General features: G+C 52.2%; 1 protein-coding gene across 2 annotated transcripts in view; it reads right to left on the bottom strand.

The window, feature by feature from the left end:
• The window catches only part of LOC102259872 (acyl-coenzyme A synthetase ACSM2B, mitochondrial), a 21097-nt gene extending 8453 nt beyond the window's left edge, over positions 1-12644 (bottom strand). Inside the window, exons 1-9 of one of the 2 annotated variants that reach the window (XM_005861485.2) lie at positions 12524-12644; positions 12344-12400; positions 11028-11212; positions 8106-8316; positions 6897-7104; positions 5738-5881; positions 4016-4172; positions 1114-1193; positions 900-1023 (exon numbers count right to left, since the gene is read on the bottom strand). In XM_005861485.2, the coding sequence (XP_005861547.1) occupies positions 900-1023; positions 1114-1193; positions 4016-4172; positions 5738-5881; positions 6897-7104; positions 8106-8316; positions 11028-11204 (1101 nt within the window). In that variant the 5' untranslated portion in view covers positions 11205-11212; positions 12344-12400; positions 12524-12644. The remainder of the gene's footprint in view (positions 1-899; positions 1024-1113; positions 1194-4015; positions 4173-5737; positions 5882-6896; positions 7105-8105; positions 8317-11027; positions 11213-12343; positions 12401-12523) is intronic. The other variant, XM_005861484.2, reaches the window with a different exon arrangement.
• Between the last annotated feature and the right edge of the window lie 2129 nt (positions 12645-14773).

Here is a 14773-nt window from a genome sequence, read left to right as displayed (position 1 = left end):
CTGGCCTTCCCTGCAACCCCTAAATTGTTTGGAAAGCAATCCATTGACTACTCCCCAGTACGGAGGAACTACCAACCACATTATAATCTTTTTACAGGGATCCATACTTTCCTAAGGGACCACGGGCACCCAAAGTCCTTTAAAGCCAAATGGAATTAAATGACCTCCCCTAAGAGGCCAGCCTTGCTGGGCCCTGAAATACACTCCCAAAGAGACGGGGGCCTAGCCAGGCTCCCTCTGAAAGGCCGACCCTGCGGCTGCGCTGTCCTCCCCCCACTGCAAACCTCTGCCCACAGCGCTGCCAGTCCCCCAGGGGTTCTCCCCAGGAGGGTGGAGGGTAGGGGTGGCGAGGAGGAGGGAGAAGTGCTGAGAGGCCGAGCAGAGGGGAAGCGCCCAGACGGCTTTCATAAGCAGCACAGTGAGTCCTGGCCCACAGCCCCGGGTCCCAGGAGACCTGGCAGGTGGAGTGGGGCTCTTGGTGGCTCCCCTTCTGCCTGAGCAGCCCGTGCCTGGCACGTTCCAGAAGCCAGGGCTCTGCTGAGACGGCCCCACTCAGAGGGCTTGCTGGCCTCCATGCCACCTCCCCCTCCGCACTCATCCTACTCCTCTCCACAGAACCTCCGTGGCCGCCCTGTCACGTCTATTAGTCCTCCCCCAATGAGTGCAACCCCCCTCCCCCCACTCAGCCTGCAGTATCTCTGCTGCGGTATCAGGGCCGACCCACAGGGGGTGCTCCATGAGTACTGATGGGACAGCACATGAGGAACGTGGCTCACATTCTTATTGTCAAAGTGGAATCGGCCCAGGGGGCCAGCTCCTGGCCCGACCCCCACCCCCCCACATTCTTATTGTCAAAGTGGAATCGGCCCAGGGGGCCGCACCCCCCTTCCCAGGCCTACCGTCTCCGTCTGGCCATAGAACTCGCGGATGTCCAGTCCTGTCTGCGCCCGCCAGCTTGCCAGCGTGCCTGGGAGGAGGGCCTCGCCGCCGCTGAAGCAGCTCTGCAGGTGTGGGAACTTGTAACTGAGGAGAGAGGTGAGTGTCCCCCACAGACTCCGTGGGTCAGTAGGTGAGCGTGGGGAGGGGGAGGTCCTGACCACCCGAGCCCATCACCTGGACAGGTCCTGCTGCACCAGCATTCGGTAGACTATGGGGGCCCCTACCATGTTGTTGATGGGGTAGCTGGACAGCACCTGCAGGAGGAGAGCCAGGTGAGACGCTGCCCCCAGGTCGAGTGCCCAGCCGGCCAGGACACACGGTGGTTCCAGGCCTGGGCGCTGGCATGGCGGGGTCTGCCTTTAAGTCCTAGCTTATTTGTTGTGTCTGTTTCAGGTCCAATGAATTCTCATGTCCCCTCAAGCCCAACGTAACAGAGAAACAAGCACGTATCATCGGGGGGAAAGGCCCAGGGTTATTTTGTGGCATTTTTGTCAAATCGAGCTGCCTACTTCTGCCAATGTGAGGACTGGCCTCATATCCACACCTTCAGGTTATGCAAACCCCAGCCTCCAGGGAAGGAGGCGGCCACTGTGGCAGAGTGGCTGTGCTCTTGGTTCAGTGCCTAACCTCCAGACCAGCTTCAGGACAGATTAATTCAGGTGGGAAAGTGCCTTATCGGCACTTCAGAAGTGCTGCTAAAATTTAGCTGGCACTGAACACTTGCCAGACCCTGTGCCAGCTCCTTCTCTTCTCACAATAGCCTCACGGCGTCTGCATGATCACCCCCAGTCAGAAGGGAAAGCTGTGACTCAGAGGACAAAGTGACGTGCCCAAGGTCACACAAGCAGCCAGGAGCGGAACCAGCATTTGCTGCCAGTATGCCTAACTGCTATGTAACACCACCTTTGTCTGCACAGAGCTTATAGAAAAACGACTTAGGCAAAAATATATAGAAAAACGACTAACATCAGTGAATCATGCAATTATTTCCTCCAAGTACTCTTTTTGTTTTAAAACCTCACCCAAGGATATATTTTCCATTGATTCTAGAGAGAGAAAGGGGGAGATGGAGAGAGGGAGAAACATCGATGTCAGAGAGAAACATGGATTGGTTGTGCACATGCCCGACTGGGGATTATATGCACTCCGACCAGAGATCGAACCTGCAACCTGGGTATGTGCCCTGACTGGGAATCGGACCCGCGACCCTTCAGTGCATGGGATGATGTTCTAACCAACTGAGCCACACCAGCCAGGGCGTCCCCCAAACACTCCTGACGAAACACTCCCGGTAAAAGCTGTGGAACATCCCATCTCCCTTATTGCCTTGCCCTGCAGGAAGCTCAGTATGTAATTACCTACTTACTGGCTGCACTTCTCTTTACTCCTGTTGGCTTCCTCACCCCAAACTCCAATCTATATTTTCCTAATAGGTTTTTAGGAAAAACTATTTGCTCCACTTAACAGAAGTCATATCAAATCATTTTTGGAAGGAGGCAGAGTAAGAATTTGTTTACATCAGAAAATGACAAAATCATTTGAATAGAATCTCCTGAGAATCCAGACCAAGCCTGACCGGTTGCCGGCCAAACAGAAGTCCGGGTGGGCCCGGGACTCCCCCAGAGACCCGGCGGCACAGGAGGTGCATGGCCCAGTCCTCCTCACGCCGAGTCCAGCACCGGGTGCGCCTGTGCAAGCAAGTGAGCCCTCCCACCGCCTTGCGCACTGGGCCAGGCTGTTTGCAGACTTTATCTAAAGGCTGCCCTGTCAAGTTCGGTGGGAAAACTCCTATTTATTCTTCAAAACTCCTCCAGTCCCAAACTGGCAATGACCCTAATGTCCATCCACAGTGGGACGGAGAAGAAATCATGATTGGACACAGAACGGAATCCGCCACAGCAGCCGGAGAGGACAAACGTCTCCACCGAGCAGCCAGTGGCGAGTAGTCACGAGTAGTCACAGTGTTGAGTGGAAGAAGCCAGACACAAGAGATCACACACTGGGTGGCTCCACTCTATGAAGATCAGAGAAGCAAGTCACCCTGGCAGTGGCGGTCAGGAGGCTGAGGAGCCGACGGAGCGTGGCAGTGGCGTGGCGGCGGGGGCACTCCCTGCCGTAATGGGAATGTCTTACGTCTTGAAAAGGCGGCAGTGAGCTGTAACCGGTATGGCTCAGTGGATAGAGCGTCGGCCTGCGGACTGAAGGGTCCCGAGTTTGATTCCAGTCAAGGGCATGTACCTTGGTTGCGGGCACATCCCCAGTGGGGGGTGTGCAGGAGGCAGCTGATCGATGTTTCTCTCGCATCGATGTTTCTAACTCTCTATCCCTCTCCCTTCCTCTCTGTAAAAAAATCAATAAAATATTTAAAAAAAAGAAAGGGCGGCAGTGACAGGGGTGCCTGTCATAGACCGAATGCTGTGCCCCCCAGTTCACGCGTTGAAGCCCTAGCCCCCTGGGAAGGTGTTGGGCCTTTGGGAGGTAATTAGGTTCGGATGAGGTCCTGAGGGTGGGCCCTGTGGTGGGGTCAGTCTCACTCTCTTCACAGGGGGCCCGGCAAGGGGGTTGTCTGTGCTCCCGAAGGACATGGCCTGTGAGAGGGCGATGTCTGGGGGTAAGCCCCGCCCCAGGGTGCTTGTTATAGCAGCCCAAGCTGGTGCATGGTGTGACACAGGTCAGTTGTTTGCCAGCTGTGCCCTTAAAATAGCTGCGCTCTGTGCATTTTACCTGTAGTCTGTGCTGTACTCGCACACACACACATCACGTCACCTCCACAGCCCACCCCTCCCTACGCGTGGTTCACCACCATCTGTCGGATGCTCAGCACCAGTTAACACGTGTTGAGTGAGCCAGTGACCCATGCCTGCCGTCTGAATATGCTCTTTGTACTGCATGTGGGTTTCTCTCCTCCCCTGGCCCACGAGCCCTGGGAGGCCGGGGCCCTCTCCATCGTGCGTACGGAACAGTGTTCATCCCTAGGGCGAGGGTTAGCAGACTAGATGAGCTGAAAGAAACTGCAGTCAATCGGAGTGTGCAAACCTTGGGCTGGCCGCCGCGTGGTGTGCAGTGGGCCTCTCACCTGTAGGATGGCCAGTGGGTCAAACTTCGGCAGGAGATGGATAAATACGCACGCTCCCGACGTCCAGGGTTCCAGAAACGAGCACAGGATGTTCAGTATCCACGCCGTGTCTGTGATGGTCCAGATCAGGTCTGAGGCTTGCAGGTCTGTCCACAGGCTGAGGGAAGAGAGGAAACACGCGTGCATATACGACATGCACGCTGGAGAACGGAGCAGGAGCGTGCACACCGCGGGCAGGGGCAGGTGTGTGCGCTCAGGTGTGTGTGCTGAGTGTGTTGGCATGCTTGGTAGGAGTGTGTGGAAGCTGAAACTGAGAGAGGAAAGAGAGTTCTGTCTGCACGTTCTGTTTCCTAAAGGAGAGAGTATTTGGAAGGTGTGATCCCAGCTGACATTACTTAACAGATAACTGGGTCTCATTCTCATGTTATCCCCAGAGCGCAGTGCGGCTTTGACCTGTGGCAGCCACCAGGACGTGTTTACCGTGCTTCCTCACAAAACATCCCCAGGTGGTCATCCCAGCAAGGAGCCTTGCTGAGCTCCAGCTCAGCTGAGCAGACCTTTGGTTCTGTTTCCGTGAAGCATCACATGGCCTATGCCTGTTTTCTTTCTCTCGTGCGGCCAGAATAAAAGGCGTTAGGCCTGTCGTAAAGCAGGAACGATTTAGCCTGGACATGGAGAGCTTCCGGTGGCGGGAGACCATGGTGCGTGTCCCTGCCTGAAGGTGGCTTCTACTTTCTATGCCATAAGAAAACTGGGTCTCAGTCTGTCCGGAGCAAATCTGGGGGGTGGGGTGAGAATTAATATCTTAGAGCAGTGATGGCGAACCTTTTGAGCTCTGCGTGTCAGCATTTTGAAAAACCCTAACTTAACTCTGGTGCCGTGTCACATATAGAAATTTTTTGATCTTTGCAACCATAGTAAAACAAAGACTTATATTTTTGATATTTATTTTATATATTTAAATGCCATTTAACAAAGAAAAATCAACCAAAAAATGAGTTCGAGTGTCACCTCTCACACGCGTGTCATAGGTTTGCCATCACTGTCTTAGATACATTTAAGTGAGTTAGCTTCCCTATTTGAGAAACTGTATTTTACTATGGCTCTTCTACTAAATTATTTCTGTTAAATAATTTAGTTTTCTGGTATCACAGACTCACAGGTGGAACATTTAGGTTTTTGAGTTTCTTGCAGAAACGATTTTTCCAGGTCTGGTCATGACGGGCCGGTGAGCGCCTCCTGTGAAAGGCCCTGAAGGTCTGTTAGAGCTGCCGGGCCACCTGGCCCCGTGTTCCCCGACTCACTGACAGGGCCGAGGCAGAGTGGAAGGCGTTCTCAGTGCTGACAGCTGAGACCTCCTTTCACCGAGTTAATCCGATGGTCGCTTTGGAAAGTAGTTTGCTGCTGACACAGGTGCCCCTTTGGAGTGTGGGTAGCGCTAAAGCAAGTCACCAGCACCTCACAAGAGGAGGCGTGGGGGACGCCGGCTGAGCGTGGCATGCTTGTGCGCCAATCAGTCAGACTAGCAGCTCGTGGTGCCAAGGCCGGAGGAGGCCCTGAGCTCCCTGCTGTGAGCGGGCGGTGTCTGCCGGGTGCGAGGCCAGGCGCCCTCCTGCCCGCTCCCTGCCTTTCTCAGAAGCACCGGGGGGTAGCCGCCCACGAGCCCTGGGCCTGACTCAGACGAGTCTCTAGGTCTGCCCTGTGGCGAGGGGATCTGCTTACCCAGCGTCCATCTTGGCCTTGACGCCCAGGCTGGCGTGGGAGTGCTCTGCCATCTTGGGGAGCCCGGTGCTCCCGCTGGTGAAGTAGATGGCCGCCGCTTCCTGGCCTCCTGTCTCCACGCAGCGGTGAGTGGGGGACGCCCCTCTGCAGAGACAGGTCGCCCTCTCAGAGCTGCCCGCCCAGGGGTCCCTGCTGCAGGGCCAGTGGCGGCCGGAGGGAGGCTTCGGTGGGGAGGTCAGGAGAGTCCGAGCCAGCCAGCCTCGGGCGGGCGCCGCAGGGCTGACCTCTGTGAGCTGTGACGGGACTGATGGGACTCCCCGGGCTCATTTCCATGTCAGTGCAATGGGATCAGTGGGTCTCATAGTCGCGGAGGAAGTGACTGCGACACAAACGAAAGGGCTGCTTGCTTAGCGAGCACTCAGTAAATGCGCATCTACTTGCTGTCGGGATCTCTGACATGACACCAGGTAAAGAGGGGGTGCCAGCTAGTCCCTCGAAGCATGCGCACCCCTAGACCTCTCCTCCAGGGTCCTGACCTCGAGCCTCCCAGAGCTGGTCTCGCTGTCTCGTCCCCTGGCAGCTCTCTTAAACACAGGTCAGCAGAAAGAAAAAGCTCCCGTCCTCCAGGGTTTCCTGGGCTCCCTGTCTCCGGGGAGGGATTTCAGACATGGGACGGGGAGCGGGCTGGCCCGCCAGTGCGGGGCGGGAGGAGGGGCCAGAAACCGGTGTGTCAGTCATCACTTGTGTGTGACCTCAGACGCTCCTGGCCGCACCCCGACTCCTTCCCTTGAACAGGCTGGGTGAGTTTCCACCCACTTAGTGTTGTTTCTGGTGTGGGCCAGGGGCTCGCTGTTGCCCCCTGGCTGGAACCCGGAGCTACTCTGCATGTCCGTGTGTGCAGCCCAGAGGGTGGGTGGCTAGTGTCCCCACCGGGCAATGCTCTCCCGGTGGAGCTCCATGCTGCTGGTCCTTCCATGAGAACCCTGAGCAGCATCATGTGCCCTCAGAAGGCCCGCTTACCCCTGAGTGACGCTGGCGTGACCCTCCCCTTGTCAGTCCTCCGGGTGCTCCCGACCTGCCCGGGGAAGCACTTGCACCTGAGTGCCTGGTTCAGGGCCCACTGGTGATGGGAACCAGGGAAGGGCGTGCGGCTACTCACTGCAGGAGCGTCTTGAAGTCCAGCCACCCATCCCGGCCCTTTGCAGACACCAGTAGCTTCGTTTTCAGAGACGGGCAGTCGGGTGCCACAGTGTCCACTGCCTGGGCCACGTCCTCCCCTGCCACGATGGCCCTGGCCCTGGACACCTGCAGCCTGTAGAGGATGTCCCTGGCCGTCATCTGGATAGTCCCGGGCATGAAGACGAGGCCTGGAGGAGTCAGGTGCTTAGAGAGAACGGGAAGGGGCTGTCTCCTTCCCTGCAGAAGCTGACGGAACAGCCAGTGGGGTCCAGTGGAGGGGAGGTTGGGGAAGGGACGACCAATGGGGAATGTCAATAACGACAGACCAGGGGCCACAGAGTGAATTAAACACAGGTTTCCCTGGGCTGTCAGAGCTGTAAGAGGTCTAATGTCACACCATTGACAGTCTAAGCCTAATAACCCCGCCCTTAGCCCCTACACAGACAAACATACACACACACAGACACATACACACACAGACACATACACATTCATACAGACACACACAGACATTCACAGACATACAGATACACACACAGACACACAGATACACACAGACATACACACACATACACACAGATACACACACATAGACACAGATACACACACATAGACACGCACATACACAGACAGATTCAGCTCATCTGCAGTTCCTGGCCTCAGTACCACTCCACTGAGCCGCCCGGGGCTGCTGCAGATCGGACCGCTCAGGGCCCTCTGAGAGCCAAAGGGCCAATGGTAAGTGTGTTAGGCCTTGCGGACCAGACGCTCTCCGTCCCAACGACTCAAGTCTGCCCTCAGTCCAGTGCAGCTCAGGCAGGGACAATACATAAGGTCACGGCTGTGCTCCAATGAAACTTTAGTTACAAAGACTGGCTGTGAGCCAGACTTTTAATAGGTTCTTAGAAAATTCACACGCCACCTATCAAAATGGTGGTGAAGTAACGATGTGAACAGCGGATAGCTCATGCTGCCTTTCTCCGGACATCCGTAAGGCCCATGAGCACAGACCATGCGTGGCTCGCCCGTGCCAGCCACCTCGAGCAGGCGCTTAGGAGATAGTTTGCCTAAACAAAAGGGGGATGCATGCTGCGTGCAGCGGCATCTTTTGGGAGGAATGGTGGCATTTCTCTGCCATCAGTTTCTTTCACGAGAGAGCCAGTGCCAGCCCAGGGGGTCAACTACCCACCTGCTCGCATGCAGCCCAGTGTCACCAGCCACCACTCAGGCACCCGGGGCAGCACCACGGCCACGCGGTCCCCACGCTGCAGGCCGCACGCTCCCGCGAGGACATTGGCCGTCTGCTGGCTGAGCTCCTGCAGCTGCCCAAAGTCCCAGCGCACCTCCTCCCCGCGGCCGCTCACCCACCACAGGGCAGGGCCTGGGGCTCTCCTGCCGGCCTGAGGGAAGGGGAGGCTTGCTGGTGAGGGGCTGGGACACAGCCTGGGGAAGGTCCTGGTGGAAAGCTTTCTAAGCTTTCTGATCCCAGGACCCGTAGTCACTCTTAAAAAGTATTTTAAGAACCTTAAAGAGTTTTTATTTCTATGGATTCTATCTATCAATATTTCAATTAGAATTTATAAAATAGTAGTATTGCATATCAGTTCAGTTGTGAATACAGGAAAAGTGAGATAAACACAATCATAAAGCATAAAGTGAAAGTAGCCCCTCTGATCTTTCACAATATTTTCTGTGAAATGGTTTTTGCTTCTCAAAGGACAATTATGATATACTAGTTGGATTGGTATCTCTGTTCCAGTTCTCATTCATAAAGAACTAGAACCCCTGTGCATGAAATTCATGCAAGAGTAGGCCTTCACAGCCCCAGCTTCATCCGGGAGGTCATCCGGAAGGACATCCGGTCTAATTAGCATATTATGCTTTTATTATTATAAATAATGAATTTTGATTGTGTTTTTTTAATATCTTCCTCTTTAAACATTTTTAATCTAAAAGCTTTGCTGTAACTGGGATTTAGCATTCTATGTTTGTGTTTATAATTTTAAAGTCAGAAAACTTGCCTGAAGGTGACCTGAGGAGGCTGTAACCATGAGCATCATTGCTAACACGGATGCATATGCCCATCACCGTCCTCACCTTCAAGTCTCAAAGCCCAGGGAAGCCATGCAGCCTGATAAACGCTGAAAATATGACTCATATTATCATAACATACATTCCTATTTCATTCATTCGGTAATGAAGAACTATTTGAATGACTTCTCTCTGTGAATAATACATTTTCCATTACTATTCATGACTAAACCACAATACTTATGGAAAACTGGCCATTATTTAAATAGTATCCCTATTTCCTTATAATTAAAATTTTGCTCATAATTACAATCAAAAGAACCATTATTCAGGAGTTATAATGCAAAAAAAATTATTAGCACTGCCCGGCCAGAGTAGCTCAGTGGTTGAGCATTGACCTATGAACCAGGAGGTCACAGTTCGATTCCCAGTCAGGGCACATGCCTGGATTGCAGGCTCAATCCCCATTGTAGGGGGCATGCAGAAAGCAGCCGATCAGTGATTCTCTCTCATCATTGATGTTTCTATCTCTCTTTCCCTCTCCCTTCCTCTCTGAAATCAATAAAAATATACTTTAAAAAATCATTAGGACTAAATAAAATAAAATATTTTGTAAAACAAAAAAATTATGTTAGAAATTAAAACTGAGAAATTTTATACATGTATGCTTTAAAAAATAACAGTATGAATTCATTATATATTACCACAAATAAGATGTGAACTGTCTCATGTTATACCTCACCCACTTTTCTATTGGCATATGCCTTTTTATTCCTGATTTCTAGGGTCTCTTTTGTATTAGGAATATTAACTCTTTTGCTTTGAAATGAGTTGCATATTTCCTCCTGGTTGTCACTAATTTTTTTGTTGCCATTAATCCTTACTGGAGGATATTTTTCCCATTGATTTTTAGAGAGTGAAAGGGAGGAAGGGGGCGAGAGAGAGAAAGAGAGAGACATCAATGTGAGATTAGTTGCCTCCTGCACACCTGGACCAGGCCTGGGATGAACCTGCGATCCAGGCATGTGCCCTTGCCTGGGAATTGAACCTGTGACCTTCGGGCGCATGTTGACTCTCTAAGCACTGAGCCACACTGGCCAGAGTGTTTTTTTTAAATGTTGCTCATGGTGTTTGTCAGTGGAGCAGGTTTTGATGGCTGCGTAGTAAATTTATTACATCACTTCTTTTGTGGACTCAGGATTCTGAGTCATGGTAGTAAAGACCTTCCTCATTATTCCAAGAGGTATAACTTTCAGAGAAAAGCCAGAAATCTACATTTTTATCAGAAAGTTTTAGATTTTCAAGTATTGACCAAATTTTGTGTGAAGCGTGCCCTGCACCCCGGGCCACGCTCAGCCCAGAGGCCAGCGTGTGCAATCTCTGCACTAAGATTGGGTGCTGATGTCAGGACCCCATGGCAACATCACAGTGTGGCTCCCTCCGAGTGCCATTCGTGTAAGCCCACTTCTTCCCAGACCCCAGCCAAGAGGGTCTTTTCATCCTCCAGAAAGGTGCACAGAACCTCAGGGGAAGGCAGGGCGGCATCCACCATGGATGGGGTGGAGGTCCAGAAGTCCAGGGTGGGAAGGGAGAGAGGCATTTCCTCATCACTCTTTCCCTGTTGCCGATGCTGGAATCCCTTTTATAATCTCTGCCTGGTGACCATTCTGCTTGCTTACTCCTAATGACAGGAACACACAACTTTCTGGGAAGACTGACTCAGTCTGTGGTCGGTGCTGATTCTCTCTTATTAAACCCAAATCTGCCCCTTCTGTGACCCCAGCCCACTAGTCCTTGTCTCACCCTGGGATGTCACAACAGAGCACGTGCAGAATGTGTAGGCAAACTGTGTCAGTTGCCCAGGGACTTACCAGATTGTCCCACCTGCACCAATCTCCTCGGCCCTTCTTTCTGCCAAGCCCATGCTCTCTTGCTCCCACCAAATGCGGCCTTCATGGGAGATGAGCATCATAGCTCATCATAGTACCTGACACGTAATGTGTTCACTATGTGTTGAATGTATGGATGAATTAGTAAACAGCCCAATTGTCCATCTCTGTGTCTCTTCTCCACCCTTTACCTTCTCCATGCCAGCCCAGTAATCCATCACATCGCTAGCGAAGTTAAACCTGGCAGGGACTTCCTGGTGGCCCCACGGCAGCGATGCCCGTTGCTTGGTATGAATGTGGACAGTGCGGCAGGCTATCTGTGTCCTCCTTTGGATGCAGATCCCCTGGAGTTTCCGCAGCCAGTGCATGGCCAGACCTGTGCAGGAAAGGTGACAGAGGTGAGTCTTTCCTACTAGAGCTACTCCACTCGTCACCGCTGCTCATGGAGTTCAAGCCCCTTACAGCTTCTTCCAGAAGGAATTTGCTGTGGATATGCGTGCATTGCACTCAGTGTCCATCGCAGTCGGGCATGCCATTCTCCACAAGCACAGCACCCAGCCAGATCTTACCTCTCTAGCACTTCTGGCAGCTTTGTGGACACTCGATTCCAGGCAGTAAACCCCTTAGTGCGTAAAGTACAGGGTGTGGTGGACTGATTGTTGTTCCCCACAACTTGCTCCTTCCCTGTATTGGGATTATATATCCCCACCAATTTTCACTGGGAAGTGTATGTACCCCTCATGTTGCCTTGGCCATGGATGTGAGTGGATGTGATTGTGTGGTGGTGGGTCAGGAGCCCTTGCATTTCTGCCCTCTCTCATGCTTGTTGCATGCCCCAGGTGGTGCTCTGTCTTCAGCGTGGGTCCCTGAATGATAACACCTGTAGGCTGAGCTGAGCCCAGCACACCCACAGCCTGCCCAAAGGCTCATGGGAAAAATATGCGTGGTTCTACGCTCTTGTGATGTTTGGATATTTGTTACTACAGTAAATGCTAATACAAGTTTCATCTATTTCCTTCAACTGAACTTAGCACACAGCACCTGACACACAGCATCACTTCAGAAATGATAACTCTGTCATTGTTTCCACAGGGGCTTCAGGGGCAGTGCATCCAAGGCCATGTAGGCTGGCTTCTGAGTTCTAACATGTGCACCTGGGGGAGCTTGCGGAATTTAAGTCTAATGACCTTTGCTTTAAGGAATCAAGCCAGGAGTCCCACCAGCTGGCTGGTTTCCCATTCCCCACTGTGGGTCTGGCCAGCAGCAGCCAGAATGCTCAAGGTCTCAGATACTATGCCTCCTCTTTTATCCTCTAAAGAACAGAAGTGAAGATCTCCTGACCAACCTGCTGGTCTTGCTCTCCTTCCTTGGCTGCCTCTTTCTCATTCTTCAGGTCTCACCTCCTCAGAAGGGCCTGCATCCTTGACCACCACTCAATCCCCGTTCTCCTTTGACTGCCCTTCTTCCAGCCACCCCACCCTCTCCCTTTGCCACACAAGACACTTACTCCTCTGCCCAGTGCTGCTTCTTCGCTAAGACCTGGCAGATCTCCCTTTCATGGACCCTGTGGAGTGCAGATTGTTTTCCTGAGGATGTTCACGCTCCTGGATAGCTCTGGCCTCTAAAGACTGGTTAGTACTATGAAGAGATATGACCCCATCAGTCCATTCCCTGAAACAATGCTCACCTGCCAAGTCCTTCCGGGAAGTCTCCCTAGGGATCTCTTGGTCCACCCTCCTCCTGAGCAGATGGCTCTGGAATCCTGCAACCGTGGAGGAGAGCACAGCTTACCAGGCAGAAAGCTCAAGAGACCTGTGAAACGTCGGGGAGGGCAAGCTAATCATTAACTGTGGACAGTCCTGAGCCTTACTTGTGGTAATGTCAATCCTTGTAATCATTATTCTGAACTCCATATCTGGTAAATTTCTTATTTCCATTTCAGTTAGCCCTTCTTCTGGAGAATTCTCTTCTTCTTTCAGTTGGGGCTTGTTCTTTTGTCTCCCCATTTGGCTGCCTGTTTGGGGTTGTGTCAATCTATTAGGTGGATCGGCTACGACTCCAAGTCTCTGGTGCAGGACAATGTCAGACTCTGTTTGTGACTGGCCCTGAGTACTGTTTGCAGCTATCAGCAATACACAGCGTGTGGATCCCTCAGCTGGGGCTGGGTACCTTTGGATAGACCAGGATGTACACCAAGGTTTGCTTTTTCCTAGCCCCAGGCTCAGAAAGAGATCAGGCAAAGACTCAAAGCCTCCAGAGATCTGCCTCTGCCTATAGTCTGATTATCATTCTCTGAGTCTTAATGCACCTCAGGCTATAGATCACAGCAAGGTATGGACTCACCAAGGTGGGGCGAGAGGTTTTTCCAACAGGGTGGGGCAATTGCTTTCCTGCAGGCAAAGCTGCCTGGATGGTAAATGTCTGCCTGAGAAAGATGTCCTCTGCAGTATGAGGGAATGACTCATCACAGGAAACCAGGGTGGCTGCCTTCTGAGCCCCCAACCCTGGACTCTCCTCACACAACTCTAGTTCCCTCTGCCTTCCCTCTGCCAGAGCCCAAGGTGAGTGGATGCACATGAAATTTTGTGTGTTGGCCCTTTAATAGGGTGTCTGCATTTCCAACCATCTCTCCCTGGCTGACAGCAACCCTGCTGCTTTTCACAGCCAGATGTTATATGAGTACCCTTCTCAGTTCTGGTTCTCTGGGTTAGGGACCCAGTTTGGGATTTAGACCCCAGAGTTCTCAGTGGGCATACCCCACAGCTGAGATATCCCTCCTGAACTCCAGCTTCCAGGAACCTGGCCAGCTCTTTCTCACCTCTGCCCTTCCTACCCGTCTCTATGTGGTCTCCACTTTCTTTCCTTGCTTATCAGGGTTCTCACCAGCTACTCCAGCTGATTATTCAGGATAGTTTTTATGTATTTTAGCTCATTCCTGGGAAAGTGTCCATGTAGTTTACACTTACTCTACCACCATTTTGGAACTCCTGTTCTTCTTTTTGAAGCATTTGTGAATGGGATTGTTTTCTTAGTTTGCCTACTTATAGTTAATTATCTATATATATAAAAGCCTAAGTGACCAGATGACTGGACAGCTGGATGACTGGCCAGTAGCTATGACATGCATTGACCACTAGAGGGCAGACGTTCAATGCAGGAGCTGCCCCCTGGTGGTCAGTGTGCTCCCACAGCAGTAGCGCCACTCAGCTGAGAGATGGGCACCAGATGCTAGGCTCATGGCTGGTGAGCACAGCTGCGGCGGCACGAGCCTGTCCCACGGACACTCCCCCTGTGTGCCAGAACAGTGGCAGCAGCAGGTGCAGTAGGGCTGGGATGAGCGGGAGCAGGTGGCACACAGCCTGGGCTTGGGTTCCTCCTGAGCCACCTGCCCCTTCCCGCACTACTTCATGGTGTGTGGGATCGATGAGGACAGTGGGCTGGAGCTCGACGAGCTGGAGGGTAAGGCTGGGCTACGGTGGCCTGGAGGTCCACTGATCCCCGCAGGCCAGGCCAAGGGACCCTACCGGTGCATGAATCTGTGCACTGGGCCTCTAGTTGATGTATAAAAATGCAACTGGGCCCTGGCTGGGTATATCAGTTGGTTGGAGCGTCATCCTGTACACCAAAGGATTGTGGGTATATTCCCAAATGGTGCACATACCTAGGTTGCAGGTTCAATCTCCAGTCAGGTTATATACAGGGGCAGCCCATCTGTGTTTCTCTTTAACATCAATGGTTCTCTCTCCCTCCCTCTCTCTAAAAATCAGTGGATGGGAGAAAAAGAAAAAAGTAAAGGAAATGTATCCTCAGGTGAGAATTTAAATTTTTTAAATTTTTTAAAAATGCAACTCATTCTGTATATTTATTGTGTATCCTGCTATTTTGCTGAATTCATTTATCAGTTCCAGTAATTTTTTGGTGGAATCTTTAGGTTACT

This window comes from Myotis brandtii, unplaced genomic scaffold, assembly GCF_000412655.1.
Source record: "Myotis brandtii unplaced genomic scaffold, ASM41265v1 scaffold152, whole genome shotgun sequence".
NCBI lineage: Eukaryota > Metazoa > Chordata > Mammalia > Chiroptera > Vespertilionidae > Myotis > Myotis brandtii.
Note: the sequence above shows the minus strand (reverse complement) of the source record. Positions and strands in the feature narration are given on the sequence as shown.